This window comes from Hoplias malabaricus, chromosome X2 (assembly GCF_029633855.1).
Source record: "Hoplias malabaricus isolate fHopMal1 chromosome X2, fHopMal1.hap1, whole genome shotgun sequence".
Taxonomy (NCBI): Eukaryota; Metazoa; Chordata; class Actinopteri; order Characiformes; family Erythrinidae; genus Hoplias; species Hoplias malabaricus.
This window is the reverse complement of record NC_089819.1, coordinates 2,309,303-2,326,153: the sequence shown is the minus strand read 5'-3', so window position 1 is coordinate 2,326,153 and position 16,851 is coordinate 2,309,303. Positions and strand designations below refer to the sequence as shown.

The window sequence follows — 16,851 nt, the reverse complement described above, 5'->3', positions numbered from 1 at the left end:
CTCATCCAGCGATATAATAGGGCAATCTGTGCTGCTACATTTGACAAAAGAGGGTGTGTATGGTTTTAAATGCAGGACTATGCATATCACGTGTCACAAATCACAATTTGCATTTCTATGATTTTTATTAATTTAACTGAGACCTAATTATATACTTTTACCTCACAGCAAGGTTGAAATTTGTGAAAGGTACAATATTTAGCTGTTTATTTGCATTTTCAGATTTTTATTAATGCTGAATAACATTTGAGGCCACTGAATAAAGTAGACAGAGATTAAAAAGCAGAAAATAAGTAACTAGAAACTAAAGCTCTAGTAGCAAATAAATGTGGGCAGTGAATGAGCATAATGCTATGCATTTAAAGTTTTGTCTGCGGTGCAAATGACCACTGAAACACACAAACACACACACACACACACATACACATACATATATTAGACACACACACACACATTTCATTAACACAATCTGTGTGGTTTATAATAAGTCACTTGTTTAAACGGCTGGTTGTAATGAATTGAGTCGGTTAACTTCTGTGAGCCACTTCAGAGCCAGAGCCAAATTAGTTTGGTGAGAAATAAGAGGTGTTTTATAAATTAACACATTCTAAACTGACACGAGGTAAATGTGTTGACCTGTTTTCTTTTAGCAGTTACATACTAAATGATATACCATCGTTTTCTATGAAGTAGGTGATCTTGGAATAAGCCTCTAAGCTTAAATAATATTGACAGATTGGTTTCTAAACACGGGCAGGTCCGCCCAGCAGCTTTCTTTCAAACTATTGTTATGGAAAGAGGGACCACATCAACTGTGATTGGTTACATTAGTAGATCTCGAATACCTGTAATATTGTGTAGTGTTTTTTATACACTGTAACAGACTACAATAACTGGCAAGAATTTTTTCCAGTAAATAAATATTTCCAGCGTTTCACCGTGGACGCTGATGTCTGTGAATTGCGATACAGGTGACGGAAGTTCATCGGATAGGTGCCACCTCTCAGAGAAATGCCACGATAAACACGTATGACCGGTTTCTCAGTCATTGGCCTACCGGTTTATTCGCTCCACAGAACCGAAAATAGTGAATAGCACCAAGTCGAACCCTGACCCGAACTGGAACACAGGCCTAGGATGAGACGGTGTAAAACCACATAACACGCACCATCGTTTTCATACGTTGACTACAATTGTCCCACACCTTGCACCTGGCGTAGTAAGAATGCAGGAGGTCGGTGTTTCCTTGTCAATTATGACAACAAACCATTGACGAATTCAGTTCAGTCGTAGCAAAGTATCGGCCGGTAAAACACATTCTATTTCAGCGCGTATAAACACGTCACGATATCTTACCTGCTGCTTGTCGAAATGATCCCTTTCTGCTCCTAGGTTCGTTTCCGTCCGTTTACTCTTCACACGTGATGGTACCTGCCGTATTGAATTCATCCTTCTCTGTAGCCAAGTTGTTTCTCACGAATATGACGCCAACTAGAGATAATAAAAACCTGACTCCAAAACGAGTTCGCGTTAGACCACCAACCAAAAAATAATACTGAATTTCCTGCGCGTTTTCAAGTATACGAATTCAGTATTGGTGCATTCAAACTTGCACAGTGAACTCGAATTACTGGACGTTTAGAAACTGAGCATCTCGCTTGTCATCTGTCGCTGCAATAAAATTATCAGTGAGACTGTGCGGAACAACATTTGGTCAAAGCGCAGGGGTGGCGTCAAACGTCTGAACCCTCCTTCTTTACGTCAACCGTGATGTAATAACCACGCCCACCGTTCCATTTGTGGAAGGTGGAAGCAGGTTTCTTTTGACAGACAAGCATTTTGTACAAGGTAGGGCATAAACAATTTTGTCCCCTGTGGTCAGTAGTTGTATATTCATTTCTGAACAAACTTAAGACGAATATTGAATATAAATATGGATGGATAAAAAAATCCCTCATTCATTCTTCTCCCTACTTAATAAATGTAACCTTCCTCACTTTTTAGTTCATGCACCCAGCACACTCACACATTTGGAGAATTTCACACAGCCAGTCCATCTACCAACATGTGTTTTTGGATTGTGGGAGGAAACTAGAGCACCCAAGCAGACACTAGGAGAATACATCCAACTCTTTAAAGACTATGGCACTACCTGCAGCTTCACTGTGCCAAGTTAGGACATATCACATATGTAGACTTTCTGCATTTTTGCCAGGGTTCAAACAACACGATTTACAAAAGCCTTCCCACTTAACTACATTTTATTGTTGTTCATTGATAAATTAAAAGGAATTCTCTGTTCCAAAATAAATCAGGTAGCAGTTACTTTCAGGCATCTGAGGACACAATATTGTTTGGCCAAGAATGACTGCAGCACCACATAAGATCAAATCTGAATAAGAAGCTAACTTAAGCTTCAAAATAAATGGTAGCTTTTGCCCTTACTCTATCATTTTAGAAAAACTAACTTACTCACTTAGAATAGTGATTTTGGCTTCTTATGCCATTTGACAAATCCATGACCTTCCAGAATTTAAAATGAGGGTTCAAGCTGACTGTCTGTGAGATCCACATGGGTTTTCTCTGGGTGCTCCGGCTTCCTCCCATGGTCAAAAAAAAAAAAAAAAAAAAAGGTTTGTAGGTGAATTGTTCATATGTGTGAGTGTGTCACCCTGCAATTGCACCCAGTGATTCTTGTACCTCCAGGGTGTGTTCCCGCCTTGCGCCCAATGATTCCAGGTAGGCTCTGGACCCCCCTGCGACCCTAGAATTGGATAAGCGGGATGGATGGAATTGGATGTTTAAAAGTAAAATAAAAACAAAAATAATGCTATGAAATTTTCCATTCTCTAGCCAAAGTAATTTTAGATCTAATTACACAATACCGAATTTGCACCCTTCAAAACACTGTGCATATTGACGTAACTCCTGTGAGAGTTAGGAAATCTTTAATATATATATATCTTCCTGAAAAGTTGGGACATTTTGTAAACTGAAATAAAAACAAATAAACTGCATGAATTGTTTTAAAAAAGATATATTTTATTTGTAATTGTTTTATTACGGCAACATAGAAAGAAGGGAAAACGTTTACCAATGTGTTAAATCAAATTCATTCATTCATTGTCTGTAAGTGCTGGTCCAGTTCAGGGTCACCGTGGGTCCCAAGCCTACCCTGGAGTGGATTCCAGTCCTTCACAGGGCAACACACATTCACACACTCACACCTACTGACACTTTTGAGTTGCCAGTCCACCAATGTGTTTTTGGACCGTGGGAGGAAACTGGAGCACCTAGAGGAAACCCACGCAGACATGGGGAGAACACACCAAACTCCTAACAGACAGTCACAGACTTGAGCGTACCACCACAGTGACAATTTTTCTGAAAGTGTCCTGCTCCCAGTCACTGCGTTTACACTTTAACTAACTTCTTAACCTTAAATCCACACTGGCTGTATCTAACCCACTGATACAATTCATGCATTCTCAGTTCCACCAGTCCCTAAGACTTTAGACTAGCATCAGGTCTGACGGGATTAGCAGGTCTAATAAGAAAAGTTTAACTTAAAAGGGAGCACCAGAAGAGCCACACAGGTATGAGGACTCCCTGAGATATCAGCATCTTTCTGCTTCACTGTTAATAAACCTGGCTAAAGTTGATTAGGTGTCCAAATTTCCCTATATTCATGGACATCTAGATATGCACATTGTATGTAACTGGAAATATTACAAAATATTTGACTCAATAAATAGGTTTTTAATAGTGATGTCCTGACCAAGTTGTTTTGCTCTCAATCCTGAACTAATCCTTTTAATATTGAGTGTCACCTGACGAGTCCCGAAAGATGATTGTATTGTCCTATAATACTGTTATAGGAATAATGCTGTTGATAATACAATTGCACAGCGCACACTTCAAATACACTCTAGTTATTAAACCCAGTGTATCTGCTTCACAGGTGAATATCTCTGCAGGGCATTAAGAAAAGCTTGCCTTCATCCAAGCTGCTGCTTAATGTATTTTTACAAAATAACAAGTAAACTAAATGTGTCTTTATAAACAGCTTGTATGTAGTGGTAATGTAGTATTAAAGTAGTAAAAACAGAACACTCAGAATGAGTAATACAATCAAAATACAACCTTGAAATGCTAGAGTAGTTTAACATTCACAGTCACAAGGAATATAAACCACAGTTCCGCTCAGTGCAGCAGAATTACAGCAGTTTCAGGCTTTTATGAAAACAACAGAGGGTTTTAATCTCACTCTCTTACATACACACAGATACACAGTTAAAAAATGCCATGATCAGCTCCGATACTGATCTTTGGGATAAGACTGAGTCATTCCTTATATTTAAAGGAACACTACATAGTATTTTTTAGCTTAAAATTACAGCTTTAAAATCATATATATGAGATATACTTTTGTACTAGATCAAATTTTACACACACTCTTAATATCTGGTGGCTTCACCTTTAAACATCTGAAATTGAACCAAATATTTAGGCTAGCCAGACAGCACGGTGGCACACAGCTCACACAGCTCCAGGGACCTGGAGGTTGTGGGTTCAAGTCCCGCTCCGGGTGACTGTCTGTGAGGAGTTTGGTGTGTTCTCCCTGTGTACATGTGGGTTTCCTCCCATGCTCCAAAAACACATGTTGGTAGGTGGACTGGCAACTCAAAAGTGTCCATAGGTGTGAGTGTGTCCTTGCCTTATGCCCATCGCGACCCTGACCTGGATAAGCCTTACACAAACCTACACAAAATGATCATATCCCTCCTGACAGAACATACAATTCAGTTGCTCAGAGGATAACCTAACATCATTATCCTAGCTGTCCTTAAGCCATTGTGTCACAGCTATTGAGAATTGCTTAGGATAATTTGAGATCAATTTTCAGACTTCTGGTGTTGCATCAGGTTATAACATTCAAATAAAAGGACTCAGATGTAGAGCTTAAAGATGTTTATCAATATTCAAGGTTATCAAAAAAGTTACTAACTGGACAATGTTATGATTTTTCACATGATACTTTGGAGATAAGCATTTATTTTCATTCAAATTCATAAGATATTAGGCAATGATATAATGTTGTTAATGATGCTGGTAATGATATAATGCTGTCAAAATTAATTCAAGAGTGTGACTGTAGTTTTTTGGCATTTGGAGGCACTTGGAATGTGGAGAGACATCGCCTTAAGGCAGGGGTGTCAAACCAAATCCACGGAGGGCCGTGTGGGTGCAGGTTTTCTTTCCAACCACGCAGAAGCCACACCTCATTCCACCTGTTTTTAATCATTGGATATAATCAATAGATCTTGACTTTCAGTAGTGTGGGGCTTTTGCGTGGTTGAAAAGAACACCTGCACTCACACGGCCCTCCGTGGATTTGGTTTGACACCCCTGCTTTAAGGGAACACGAGGTAAGATCTGGTATGATTGCTCCTGAGGCTCCCCCTAGTGTTATTCATTTCACAGCACTGTACTGAAACCAATGGGTTCAGGGAGGGGGTGGTTTCCTACCATTCTCTAAATGTTGCATCGTGCAGTTTCTACAGTGCTGAGCCCAGAGTAGCAGCAACAGAGGCTCTATTCTCCCCATTACAGCCAAGTGAAATGTCACAATGATTCTGAAGCTGTAATTTTAAGGTAAAAAATATTACACAGTGTTCCTTTAAGCCAGCCAAGTTTCGAAGCACTGACAAAAAGAGCACAGTGACATCTGGTGGTTTATTAAGAAAGAAGTCAAAGAAGCCAAATGATTATTATCATGAGGAATTGTACTATGATTTTTGGAAACACACAAACTGGGACAGTGGGTCTTTCTTATTTGGTCACTGTTGTGCCCAGTCTTTTTTTCTTTTTAATGTATTATTTAATCTAAAGTAGAATATGCCCATTTTATTGATAATATCCAATGTATAGTAGTGTTTTGAACATGTGCAAATAAGAAAGTGAAGAAACTCATTATAGTGCGCCTAGTAAACTGTTTCTTAACTGTTATCAAAGTGTGATTATTGTGGACCCAAACTACAGACTAACTACACAAACTACAGTTATTCACATAATAACAAAACACGGTGTCAGAAGTGTTAATCCAGAAGTGACCGCTCCGGAGAACTCTGTTTGACTGTACACATTTGCCTGTGCTGGTTTAACAAAAAAAAAGATGAGAACCACAAAACAGAAGCCACCTGCAAAGTTAAAATAACTGATAATTGGCGTTGATAACAAAGTAGAGAAGGTGTATCTGAAACAGGGACCTATTCAAAGCACTGGATTGTCTGCATGATAACACATCATTTGCATTGACAAGACAATATGTCCAATAATGCACCTTTGCAGGATGTAAAGCCTTGGAGCAATTTTAAAAAACTAATGAGCCAATGGAACGGTTTAGAAAAGTGGAAAAACTGAACAGGGACAAACACTAGGATGGTGTGTCTGAACTGACATTTGACGGACAGTGACATATTTAGAATGTGTGCATAAGAAGCGGGACAATGCAAAAGATGTGCAGAAATTTAAGCAGATTATAAATCGTACAGGAAACCTCATACTAAACCTCTGAGCAGATTGTACCATGAGACGACTATAAGAAAAAAAAATGAATGGAAGTGGCAACAGAAAAAAAAGTATAGTAACAGCTCAAGTGCTGACCAAGGAACCAGTGTTGACATTTTTTGATCCTGCAAGGTCCATAAAAATGTCACCTGATGCATCAGTAGCTGGTGTAGCTGCAGTCCCTCTACAACAATATAAAGAAAATTAGCTTTAATGGCTTAAGGCAGCACACCACTAGAAAGCAAGTATACACCTGCTCAGCTCTTGATTGAGGTGGCACAGTGGTGTTACAAGAAGTGTTGCTGCCGCACAGCTCCAGGGTTCAGGGGTTGTGAGTTAAATTCCACCTCAGGAGTTTGGTGTGCTCTCGCTGTGTTGGCATGAGTTTCCTCCGGGTGTGGTTTTGTTCCCATAATCCAAAAACACATTTTGGTTGGTTGAAGGTATCAGCTGAGCTCCATCGTAAAGATCTGTAAGAGAGTTAGTGAGTATGAAGCCCAGATGGAGGACAAAGGAATGAACATGAGGATTAAAAAGAACTGGGAAGTTAGATGCAAGAAACAAGTGTCTTTTTAAAACAATTCTTGCAATACTGGACTGGATTAATCTTCATGTATGTGGTCAACTTTAGGCTTCAGATTTGTAAAAAACAATGTGATTATTATTTTTTCACTAGGGGCAGCACGGTGGTGCAGCAGGTAGGTGTCGCAGTCACACAGCTCCAGGGACCTGGAAGTTGTGGGTTCGATTCCCGCTCCGGGTGACTGTCTGTGAGGAGTTGGTGTGTTCTCCCCGTGTCTGCGTGGGTTTCCTCCGGGTGCTCTGGTTTCCTCCCATGGTCCAAAAACACGTTGGTAGGTGGATTGACGACTCAAAAGTGTCAGTAGGTGTGAGTGTGTGTTGCCCTGTGAAGGACTGGCGCCCCATCAAGGGTGTATTCCCGCCTTGCGCCCAATGATTCCAGGTAGGCTCTGGACCATTCGCGACCCTGAACTGGATAAGCAGTTACAAATAATGAATGAATGAATGAATTTTTCACTAGTAGTAAATTTGTATGTTTTTGTCTACAACACAAAATAAAGGTGATTTCCTTAACATTCATTAGGTTTTACCTGGACTTTATTTGTGGATGTATTCACATTCTCAGATAAAAAAAATTGAACAATAGAGGTACATTATTAGTCACTAAAGGTACAAACAGGTTAAACTTACCTTTAAAAGGCACAGCAGTGGTGTTAAAGTCTAGTTCATTCATTGTCCACTTATCCAGTTCAGAGTTGCGGTGGGTCTGGAGTCTACCCAGAATCACAGGACAGGAACACACGCTGGAAAGGGCACCAGTCCTTCACAGGGCGACATACACTCACACTCAAAACTTAGGTTTTTGGACCATGGGAGGACAGCAACCACACAGACACGGAGAGAACACATTAACTCTTCACAGTCACCCGGTGCAGGACTTGAACCCACAACCTCCAGGTCCCTGGAGCTGTGTGACTGCACCACCGTGCCACCCCCTTAAAGTCTAGTTGTGTTTTCTATATGTAGATTACATTTTCTTCTCTGGAAGAAGAGGGGGTCCAGAGCCTACCTGGAATCATTGGGCACAAGGCGGGAATACACCCTGGAGGGGGCGCCAGTCCTTCACAGGGCAACACAGACACACACCTACGGACACTTTGGAGTCACCAATCCACCTACCAACGTGTGTTTTTTGGATCGTGGGAGGAAACCGGAGCACCCGGAGGAAACCCATGCGGACACGGGGAGAACACACCAACTCCTCACAGACAGTCACCCGGAGCGGGAATCGAAGGTCCCTGGAGCTGTGTGACTGCGACACTACCTGCTGCGCCACCGTGCCGCCCTGGGGGTAGTCTAATCAACACAATTTTAAAATCTACAATTATAATAGAATAAGGTGCAATTATGTTCCCTAACTAAAGGTACTGAATATGTGCCCTTGAGGGTACTACCACAGTGACAGCAAAACGTACCACCACATTTAGTTTTTCGGACAGTGTACAGTATTTTTTCCTCTGGTTTTCTTCTTAAGGTTGGTGTGTCTTTCTTTTTCCTTTTTCCTTCAACTACAAGAATATTAAGAAATAAATCATAAAAGAGATTTAGGTTTTTCTGGGGCTTGCGAAAATCAGGTGGCATTTACAATGCACCTAAAAAAAGAGATACAAGGTTTTCTGCTGACAATGTTGATATGATTTATTAAACTGTACTTTTGTCAGAACATGAGTCCTTATGATTAAATATATTTATATTATTGAGCAGCCACTCTTACCCAGAGCAACTCACAAAAAGTAATATCTCATCTACTCAGGATATGTACTCTCGCAATTTCAATAGGTTGTATATAGAATAAAGTGCCTGGACACAATGTCTATGGAGTTCATACAGCTTAAAAAAACCCATCTGCAATCTTTACAAAATGTAAAGATTCTTTACTAATTATTTATTTTGGAGTTTACAATGTGTATTGAGTTTCCAACTGGAGAATATCCAGAAACCCCTCTTTGTTTTGAGTATATAAAATGTTCTTGAGGTTTCACACAAGGGTCTATAGTTTTTTCTTTGTTTCTGAGAGTGTGATTGTATATTAACGTTGACTATATATAGTCAAGATTACTATAAAAAAAGAAATCAAATCAAATCTTTACCGTCATGAAAAGCTGTGAGTAACAAGAGATGACCCATTGTATCAATTACATAGTTTATTTTTTTCCCCCAAAACTCTTAAATCTGTCTCAGCATGAAGACTTGTGGAGGTCGATCTCCTTATTTTAATGGTTATATCGCCATCTTCTGGACATATCATATCACAGCGTTCTTAATACAAATAAACACTTGTTAATGAACCAATTTAATAACTAATAAAAACTGTACGAAGTTTAGGTTAAGATTGAAAGGAGTAGGAGTCACTACTGCCTAAAAGTCATTATTAATGGCGCATTTCCACTGCATAGTTTGTACTCTACTCGACTGTACTTGCTTTTTTGGCCCTTGGTACCAGTTGGTTTTCCACTAGCACAGCTTCCCCCTTGAAATGTAGCTGGTGACATTGGAAAACTTCGTAATTAATAGGAACTGCAGACTTTAGAAACAACAACTGCAGCAGTAAGGGCTCTTTGCACCAGTTCAGACATATCAGTGTAGTTTTATATATTTATTTATTCTTGCTCCATCCTGTCTCGCTGGAATCTTTCATCGGCCACCAATCCAAGGAGCATTTGAAATTTAAAAAAGGCCATGGCATAATTTTATGAACTAGTGTTGTGAGTCAGATGAAAACAAATTTGATTTGTCTTGGAGATTTCACAAACATCTAGTGTGTGCTGGATGTCTGCATTTTGCTGGATGTCTCTCTGACCAGTGATAGCTCTGCAAGGTTTACACGTCATGTTTAGTCCCTACTCAGTTTGCTTGGAACTATGAGCAAGCAGGTATTTAAAAAAAAAAAACCTGGTTAAGGGGAACCAGGTACCAAATTTGCCTAATGGAAAAGCTAAAATCAAAGTAGCGCCTAGTTAAGTAAAGTACGTAGGTATCATGCAGTGGAAAAGCATTATAAGTCATTTCTGAGTCTGAGATATCAGACTGAGTAAATGATTATAACCTTTGAGTCATTACATCCTGCGTGTTAGCCCAGGAGTTACTATAATCTATTGCACTGCGAAAATAAATAATTAATTAATTGTCTGAAACCACTTATTCAGGTCAGGGTCACTCACCTATGAACACTTTCAAGTCACCAATCCACCTACCAACGTGTGTTTTGGACCGTGGGAGAAAACCAGAACACCCGGAGGAAACGCACGTGGACACGGGGAGAACACACCAAACTCCTCACCGACAGTCACCAGGAGCAGGGCTTGAACCCACAACCTCCAGGTCCCTGGAGCTGTGTGACTGCGACACTACCTGCTGCACAACCATGCCGCCCTGGGGGTAGTCAAATCAACACAATTTTAAAATCAACAATTATAATAGAATAAAGTGCAATTATGTTCCCTAACTAAAGGCACTGAATATGTGCCCTTGAGGGTACTACCACAGTGTTTTGATTGACACCTCCCTCTTAACTGAATATGTGAAACATTAAATTTAAAATGCTGAAGTTCCTTCCACATTTTCACTTTTGGTGTGAATGAGTTGGTGCTTTTGAAGATTGTTCTGTCGACTAAATCTCTGTCCACAGATGGAGCAGGAATATGTTTTTTCTCCAGTATGAATACGCTGATGTCTTCGTAAACTGCTGACTCTGGTAAAGTTCTGTCCACACTCTGGACACTGCTTCGATTTCTGTCTGGTTTGAATCTGCTGGAATAGTTGGAGTTGACCCCCTTCAGTGTGAATTCGCTGGTGTTTCTTGAGGGTACCACTGTCTCTAAATCTCTTCCCACACTCTGGACACGGATAAGGTTTTTCTCCTGTATGAATTCGCTGGTGTCTTTGTAAACTGCTGTGTCTGTTAAAACTCTGCCCACAATCTGAACACTGATATGGCATCTCTCCAGTGTGAATTTGATGGTGTGTTTTGAGGCTATATTTCTTTCTGAAACTCTTCCCACACTCTGAGCACTGATATGGTTTCTCTCCGGTATGAATATGGAGGTGTGACTGGAGGTGACTTTGAACTGTAAAATTCTTCCCACATTGTGAACACTGATACGGTTTTTCTCCAGTATGAATTCGCTGGTGTACTTGGAAGCTAGTGAGTAAAATGAAATTCTTCCCACACTCTGGGCAGTGATAAGGTTTCTCTCCGGTATGAATTCGCTGGTGTGTTTGGAGATGATTTGGTCTTGTAAATCTTTTCCCACACTCTGAGCATTGATAGGGCTTTTCTCCAGTATGACTTAGCTGATGTTGTTGTAGAGTACGTTTCTCTGTAAAATTCCTCCCACACTCTGAGCAATGATAAGGTTTTTCTCCAGTATGAATTCGTTGGTGCACTTGGAGATTACTTTTCTGACTTAAATTTCTTCCACATACTGTGCACTGATATGGTTTCTCCCTCGTATGAATCCTTTGGTGCACTTGGTGATCAACTTGTCGAGTAAATTTTCTCCCACACTCTGAGCAGTGATAAGGCTTTTCTCCAGTGTGAATTCGACAGTGTTTTTGGAAATTGCTTTGTACAGCAAAACTCTTCCCACACTCTGAACAGTGATAGGGTTTTACCCCAGTATGAATCCGCTGGTGTACTTTAAAAGAATGTGTTTGCGTAAAACATTTTCCACAGTCTGGGCACTGCTGAGTTCTGCTTCTACATTGCTTTTGTGTTTCTCTGAGAGTATTATGAGATGTTTCCTGAGAGCTGTAGCTTGTGGACAATATATTCTAATTTTTGATCTCCTCTAATTTCAGCATTTTAGAATATTCCTTCTGTTGCTTCTGTGAAGTAAGTTAGAACCACTATGAGCAAGAGAAGACTCGCAACAAAGGGGTGTTTCTTTCTGGAAGAGAAAAAGGACAATAAAAGGTGATCCAGTGTCAATTGCAACAATATAGTCGCATACAGTTAGATCAGGTGAAAATGTACACACAAACCAAAAACTGTATTAAAAATACAACAGTTAAACACAATTGTTCATCTTGTGTGTAACCTGGATATATGCAGTATGTAACAATCAGTGGAAAATGTAAGTACAAACCACATTTCCAGAAAAGTTGGGATATTTTATAAAACACAATAAAACTGTAAACATTTTTTTAAATGCATTATCTGTATGATTTATGATTACTGTTTTATAATGCAATTGTGTGTTTTTTTTTTTTTCCTGCAGTTGTCTTCTATTGGAAGGTCTGCCACAGGACCAGTAAGATTTAGCAATGTGTTTACCTCAGTTTCCTTGCCAAACCCACTGCCTTCCAGTGTATTCAGCCTCTAAAGGAAGGGTAGGGGACAAATTTTCCTATGGGGTCCACATTGTATGGAGTGTACTGTGTGTCAAAAGCTTTACAAAAGCAAAAATATATCTGCAAGCAAAATTCTTAGAATGAAGAGCAGAAAGTATATATTATGAATGCAAAACAGAAAAAATATATTAAAAGTATATTCTTAAAATATATATATAACTCTTTGCAGTTATTTGATACTAATTTTTTTTTGTATTTTGCCAATTTTTGCTTTCATTGTTTTTGATTTTTGGATTTTCCTGTCATATTTTACGCGTGGGACGGTCTTAGAGGAAGGCGTTTACCTTGAATCTCCATTGGTTAATGATTTTGCGCTCTGAAGCCAACTGAAGCTCTCTCCACTTGTCTGGTTTTATAATGATTTTATAAAGATGACACTAAAACATGCACAGAAAATGTATGTCCACAGTTGAGTGTCAATCCACTGTTCAAAAGCATATAATTGCCATTAAACACTATTAGTACACAAGTATTTTAACAAAGTGTAGGTTAAGGCCTTTTTTACAACTAGAGGGGTGCTTTGGTAAACTGAATTTTAGCATTAAAACGTTCATACAAACACAGTTAATTGGTAAATAGTAGCATTGCCGATGTTCATTTTCTTTCCCTACGTCAGTGTTTATCTCCATTCAGTTGACTAGAAGTTTAAAAAGCTCATGTTAGTGAAGTGTGCTAAATATTCATGGTCATGTTTAATGTAGTTTTTATACCGTCTAGATTAAGGGTTACACATTTTCCTGTCTTGACAAAACTATACAAGGACACATTTATTAACACACAATATATAGTAAGTTTATCCAATATATTATTTTATTTTAACTAGCTAAAACAAACAAACAAACACACACACACACACACATATATATATATATATATATATATATATATATATATATATATATATATATATATATATAAAGAGAGAGAGAGAGAGAGAGAATGGCTAATTTTCATCCTAAGTATAATTAGAGATCAACATAAGCCAACTTTCATCCTACCAGCAACCACAAATTTCCTAATATCATCTATTGTTGAAAATATAAATGAAAAAAAGCATCCTACACCTAATCATTAAGTTTCCTGTGGCAGTTTATAATCCGAGGAGCAACAATTTCCTTCATCTGTACACATAAAATTCCCACTACATCGTTCACTCCTCACTACATCAGGTAGGCCCCTCATCAGTAATTTATTAAATTAAGCCCATGATACATCTGGAAGACTCAACAGTGAAATTTGTCACCCCAAGCTAACTTTACAGCCCTACCATGCTCTTTTATGTAGATCTACACTGGCCTCCGTGGTGACTGAAGCCATACCAAGCCCCACTGGCACAGTTAATGCATGCTCAGTGCCACCATTAATATTTACAGATCTGGTCCTATAGCACTTGCCGGAACAAAAATATACCTTTGACTTAGCAATCCATTCACTCACCACACACTTGAGACCTTGATTGATGCTCATTTATACACAAGCATGATAACATCATCAGTTACTAGTAACGAAGTAAAGGTAATCTGTTACTGTACTTAAGTAACTTTTTGTGTATCTGTATTTTACTGAAGTACTTTTATTTTGGGGACTTTTTACTTTAACTTCACTGCATTGCAAAGTCAAATGTTTTACGTTTTACTCCCCTATATAATGAGAAATCTGTCGTTTGTTTTGTGGGTGCATAAAATACATTTAAATTTCAAGATGAAAAAGCACATAATCACACCAATCAGGTTCCAGCACACACCTTGTTAAAAGTGTGTTGGTCTAGACAGAGCAATCCATTTTAACATCAATGCACCAGCATCGAGTTCCAGTGGGAGTGCATATGCCAAAAAAATTGATGAAAATCCTAACTTGCCATAGCAACCCTGGCATTGTCATGCATTTTTTTGTGAATTTATACACTTTCCGTGTTTTGGAGAATGTTTATGAACAAAAACCTACAATGCTTTATATATATTATCAAAAACATAAACATCAAAACTGTTAAGCAAATATAAGTAAATAATGACTAAAACATTACATTTCATCATATTCATACATATTCTAATATTTGTATTTGATAACTAAGCAGACATACTCAGTTTGCAATGAAAACATGTTAATAGGTATTTATTGAATAAATCTACTCTATAAAAAAGAGCATCCCAAATCAAAATGGAAAAACAATTATCTTTTTATTGGATGGGAGTATATACCTGTTTTTGTCTTTTTATTTTTTTTACTAATTTAAAAGCATCTCTTGATCACAGTCAGACAGCAAAAATGCAAAGTAAACATAAAAGAATGAAACTGAGGTATTCCACAAAGTTAGACAGCTAACTCTGCGAAAACCTGAGTAATGTCCAATAATGTCCACACCAGCTGTGCTCCTATTGGACAGCCTGGACTTCTGCTTAAGTTATCTGGCTAAACTGAGAAACACTGCATTGTATAATACCATCCTGAACTTGGCTATTCATTTATAAACTTTTTATCCATTTTTCCTGCTCTGCCTAACCCTATTCCAAAGTGAAATATTTATGTTAACATGACACAGATGTTTCAAGTTGTTTAGGCATCAGAATGTAACAAAACTACTTACAGAAACTGCAGAATACCCAACATTAAACACTCAATAGCGTAATGTCAACGTAATTAGCTAAATAGATCGAACAACAACGTTTGTGACATAAATATAACACATACAAAGATGTATATACAGATAAAACAGCTGTAAACAGAGTGAAAAGTCAATGTTTACCTCCAGCTGATGTAAATCTTTTCTTCTCCGCTGTGTTATGTTTAGAAGACGACAGTTATGTCAATGGCGCCCCCTGCAGGAGCTCTGGGAAACCACACCGTCATCTCAAAGTCTGTGCTGGGACGACGAGCGAAATGAAATCCCGGGGTGGGGCTTTCTGCTCTGGTGCTTTTTCTTCGTACAACGTTCTTCAACGTTGTTTCCGAAATAACTGTCTCAAAGGAAACAGTCAGATGCTGTTTTACAGAGCACTTTCAATCATAGTTTACCACAGGTCAACAACTCGTTCATCCGACATCTTACAGTACGGAGCCCCAAGGAACCATGGGGGAAAATGATCGATATTCCCATTACACACATAGTTTCAAGAACAGTTTCCCAGTAATCATACTATGGAGCTATAAAACCCCTGAGCACCTGTGACAGTGAAATCTGTAGTTTTTGAAAATTGTGACACATGTATCAATATATTTGAAATCACAGAAATTTATGTCTATTTGAGGAAATGCATTTTACACAATGAAGTAAAGCCTACATTTACTGATGGACAGACATTTGATCAAAAATGTCTTATGTTGTATCATAAATCACTATGTTGTGCATGGGATCAGCACATTACCAAATATAATAATGAAGACTATTACTAAAATTAAGTTTTTGTCAAAGCAGAGGAACAAGGTACATGATTAATCCTCTTGGAGATAAACAAACAGACTCTAGTAAGCACTTATTTTAGCCACCCACACACAAACACACATCCAAACACATACACACACACATACATATAGCTACAGTTTGCAGGCCCGTTCAGATTGCGGAAGATGGTGGTCTGAGGGATATCAATCATACCATATCCAACAATGAATGACCCTCAAGAGCCACCATTATAAGAAATAATAAGAACTTTAAAAACTAATAAGAACCCTAACCCTAACCTTAGAAATAAGAGGGTATTGCAGATGGGCAGATATTGCATATTGAAAAACTCTTTTTTTCAGAGGCTGAAATAAAAACATTACACAATACACATTACGAGCGGTTGGCAATTTATTTTGCAATTGTTTATTAGTGTGTGAGTGTGAACGGTTGGGGAGAAAAAGTCAACCAGTATTTCAGTGATAGTGACAATTTTTTCAAGTCTCTCACCCTTAACAAAAGTACTGTTGATTTTTTTTTTTTATAAGCAGGGTACATGGTGGAACATGGCAGCTTAAATGTTTGTTTTTTGTTCAGTGGTGCCGCTGCTTTCTGCAGTCTTTCTCAGGTAATGAACTCAGATGAGGACCAGTCTACATTGCACAGTTCAAGTTATTGACATCAAACCTAGAGAAATGCATACGAAATAACTGCAGCTGAAATGTCTGCCTAGAGCTGGGAGGGGTGATGTCTGAGCTTTAATTGAACCTATGCTAGGGAGAGCAGCTTTCACAGTAACCTGTGGAAACATCGCATTTGGGGCCATTAAAGGATAATAGCAGTGCTCCCGTTTGCTTCTGATTCACAGCCTACTGTTGGCATGTTTGACTGTCCATTATTACCATGGTCACACCCATGCAGGGACAAAAAACATACTGTCCAGCATTGCAAGTAAATCCAAGTACCTG

The 16,851-nt window shown here is 38.7% G+C and overlaps 2 protein-coding genes across 2 annotated transcripts in view; both read right to left on the bottom strand.

Moving 5' to 3' along the window:
* The window catches only part of LOC136677029 (huntingtin-interacting protein 1-related protein-like), a 47,752-nt gene extending 46,070 nt beyond the window's left edge, over positions 1-1,682 (bottom strand). Inside the window, exon 1 of the mRNA XM_066654380.1 lies at positions 1,357-1,682. Coding sequence (XP_066510477.1) covers positions 1,357-1,449 — 93 coding nt within the window. The 5' untranslated portion in view covers positions 1,450-1,682. The remainder of the gene's footprint in view (positions 1-1,356) is intronic.
* Positions 1,683-5,408: 3,726 nt separating this feature from the next.
* LOC136676530 (zinc finger protein ZFP2-like) lies at positions 5,409-15,545 on the bottom strand. Its single transcript, XM_066653619.1, has 4 exons — positions 15,517-15,545; positions 10,314-11,908; positions 7,783-8,660; positions 5,409-7,040 (listed from the first exon to the last, which is right to left on the bottom strand). The coding sequence occupies exons 1-2, from the start codon at positions 15,543-15,545 to the stop codon at positions 10,687-10,689; spliced, it is 1,251 nt and encodes a 416-aa protein (XP_066509716.1). The 3' UTR covers positions 5,409-7,040; positions 7,783-8,660; positions 10,314-10,686.
* Positions 15,546-16,851: the final 1,306 nt, after the last annotated feature.

Bases quoted from the DNA above. Each gene is read 5' to 3' on its own strand.
- LOC136676530 (XM_066653619.1), bottom strand. From the start codon at position 15,545: ATGTCGGATGAACGAGTTGTTGACCTGTG. The intron at 11,909-15,516 runs GTAAACTATGAT...ATTGTCCACAAG, and splicing joins GAACGAGTTGTTGACCTGTG to CTACAGCTCTCAGGAAACAT.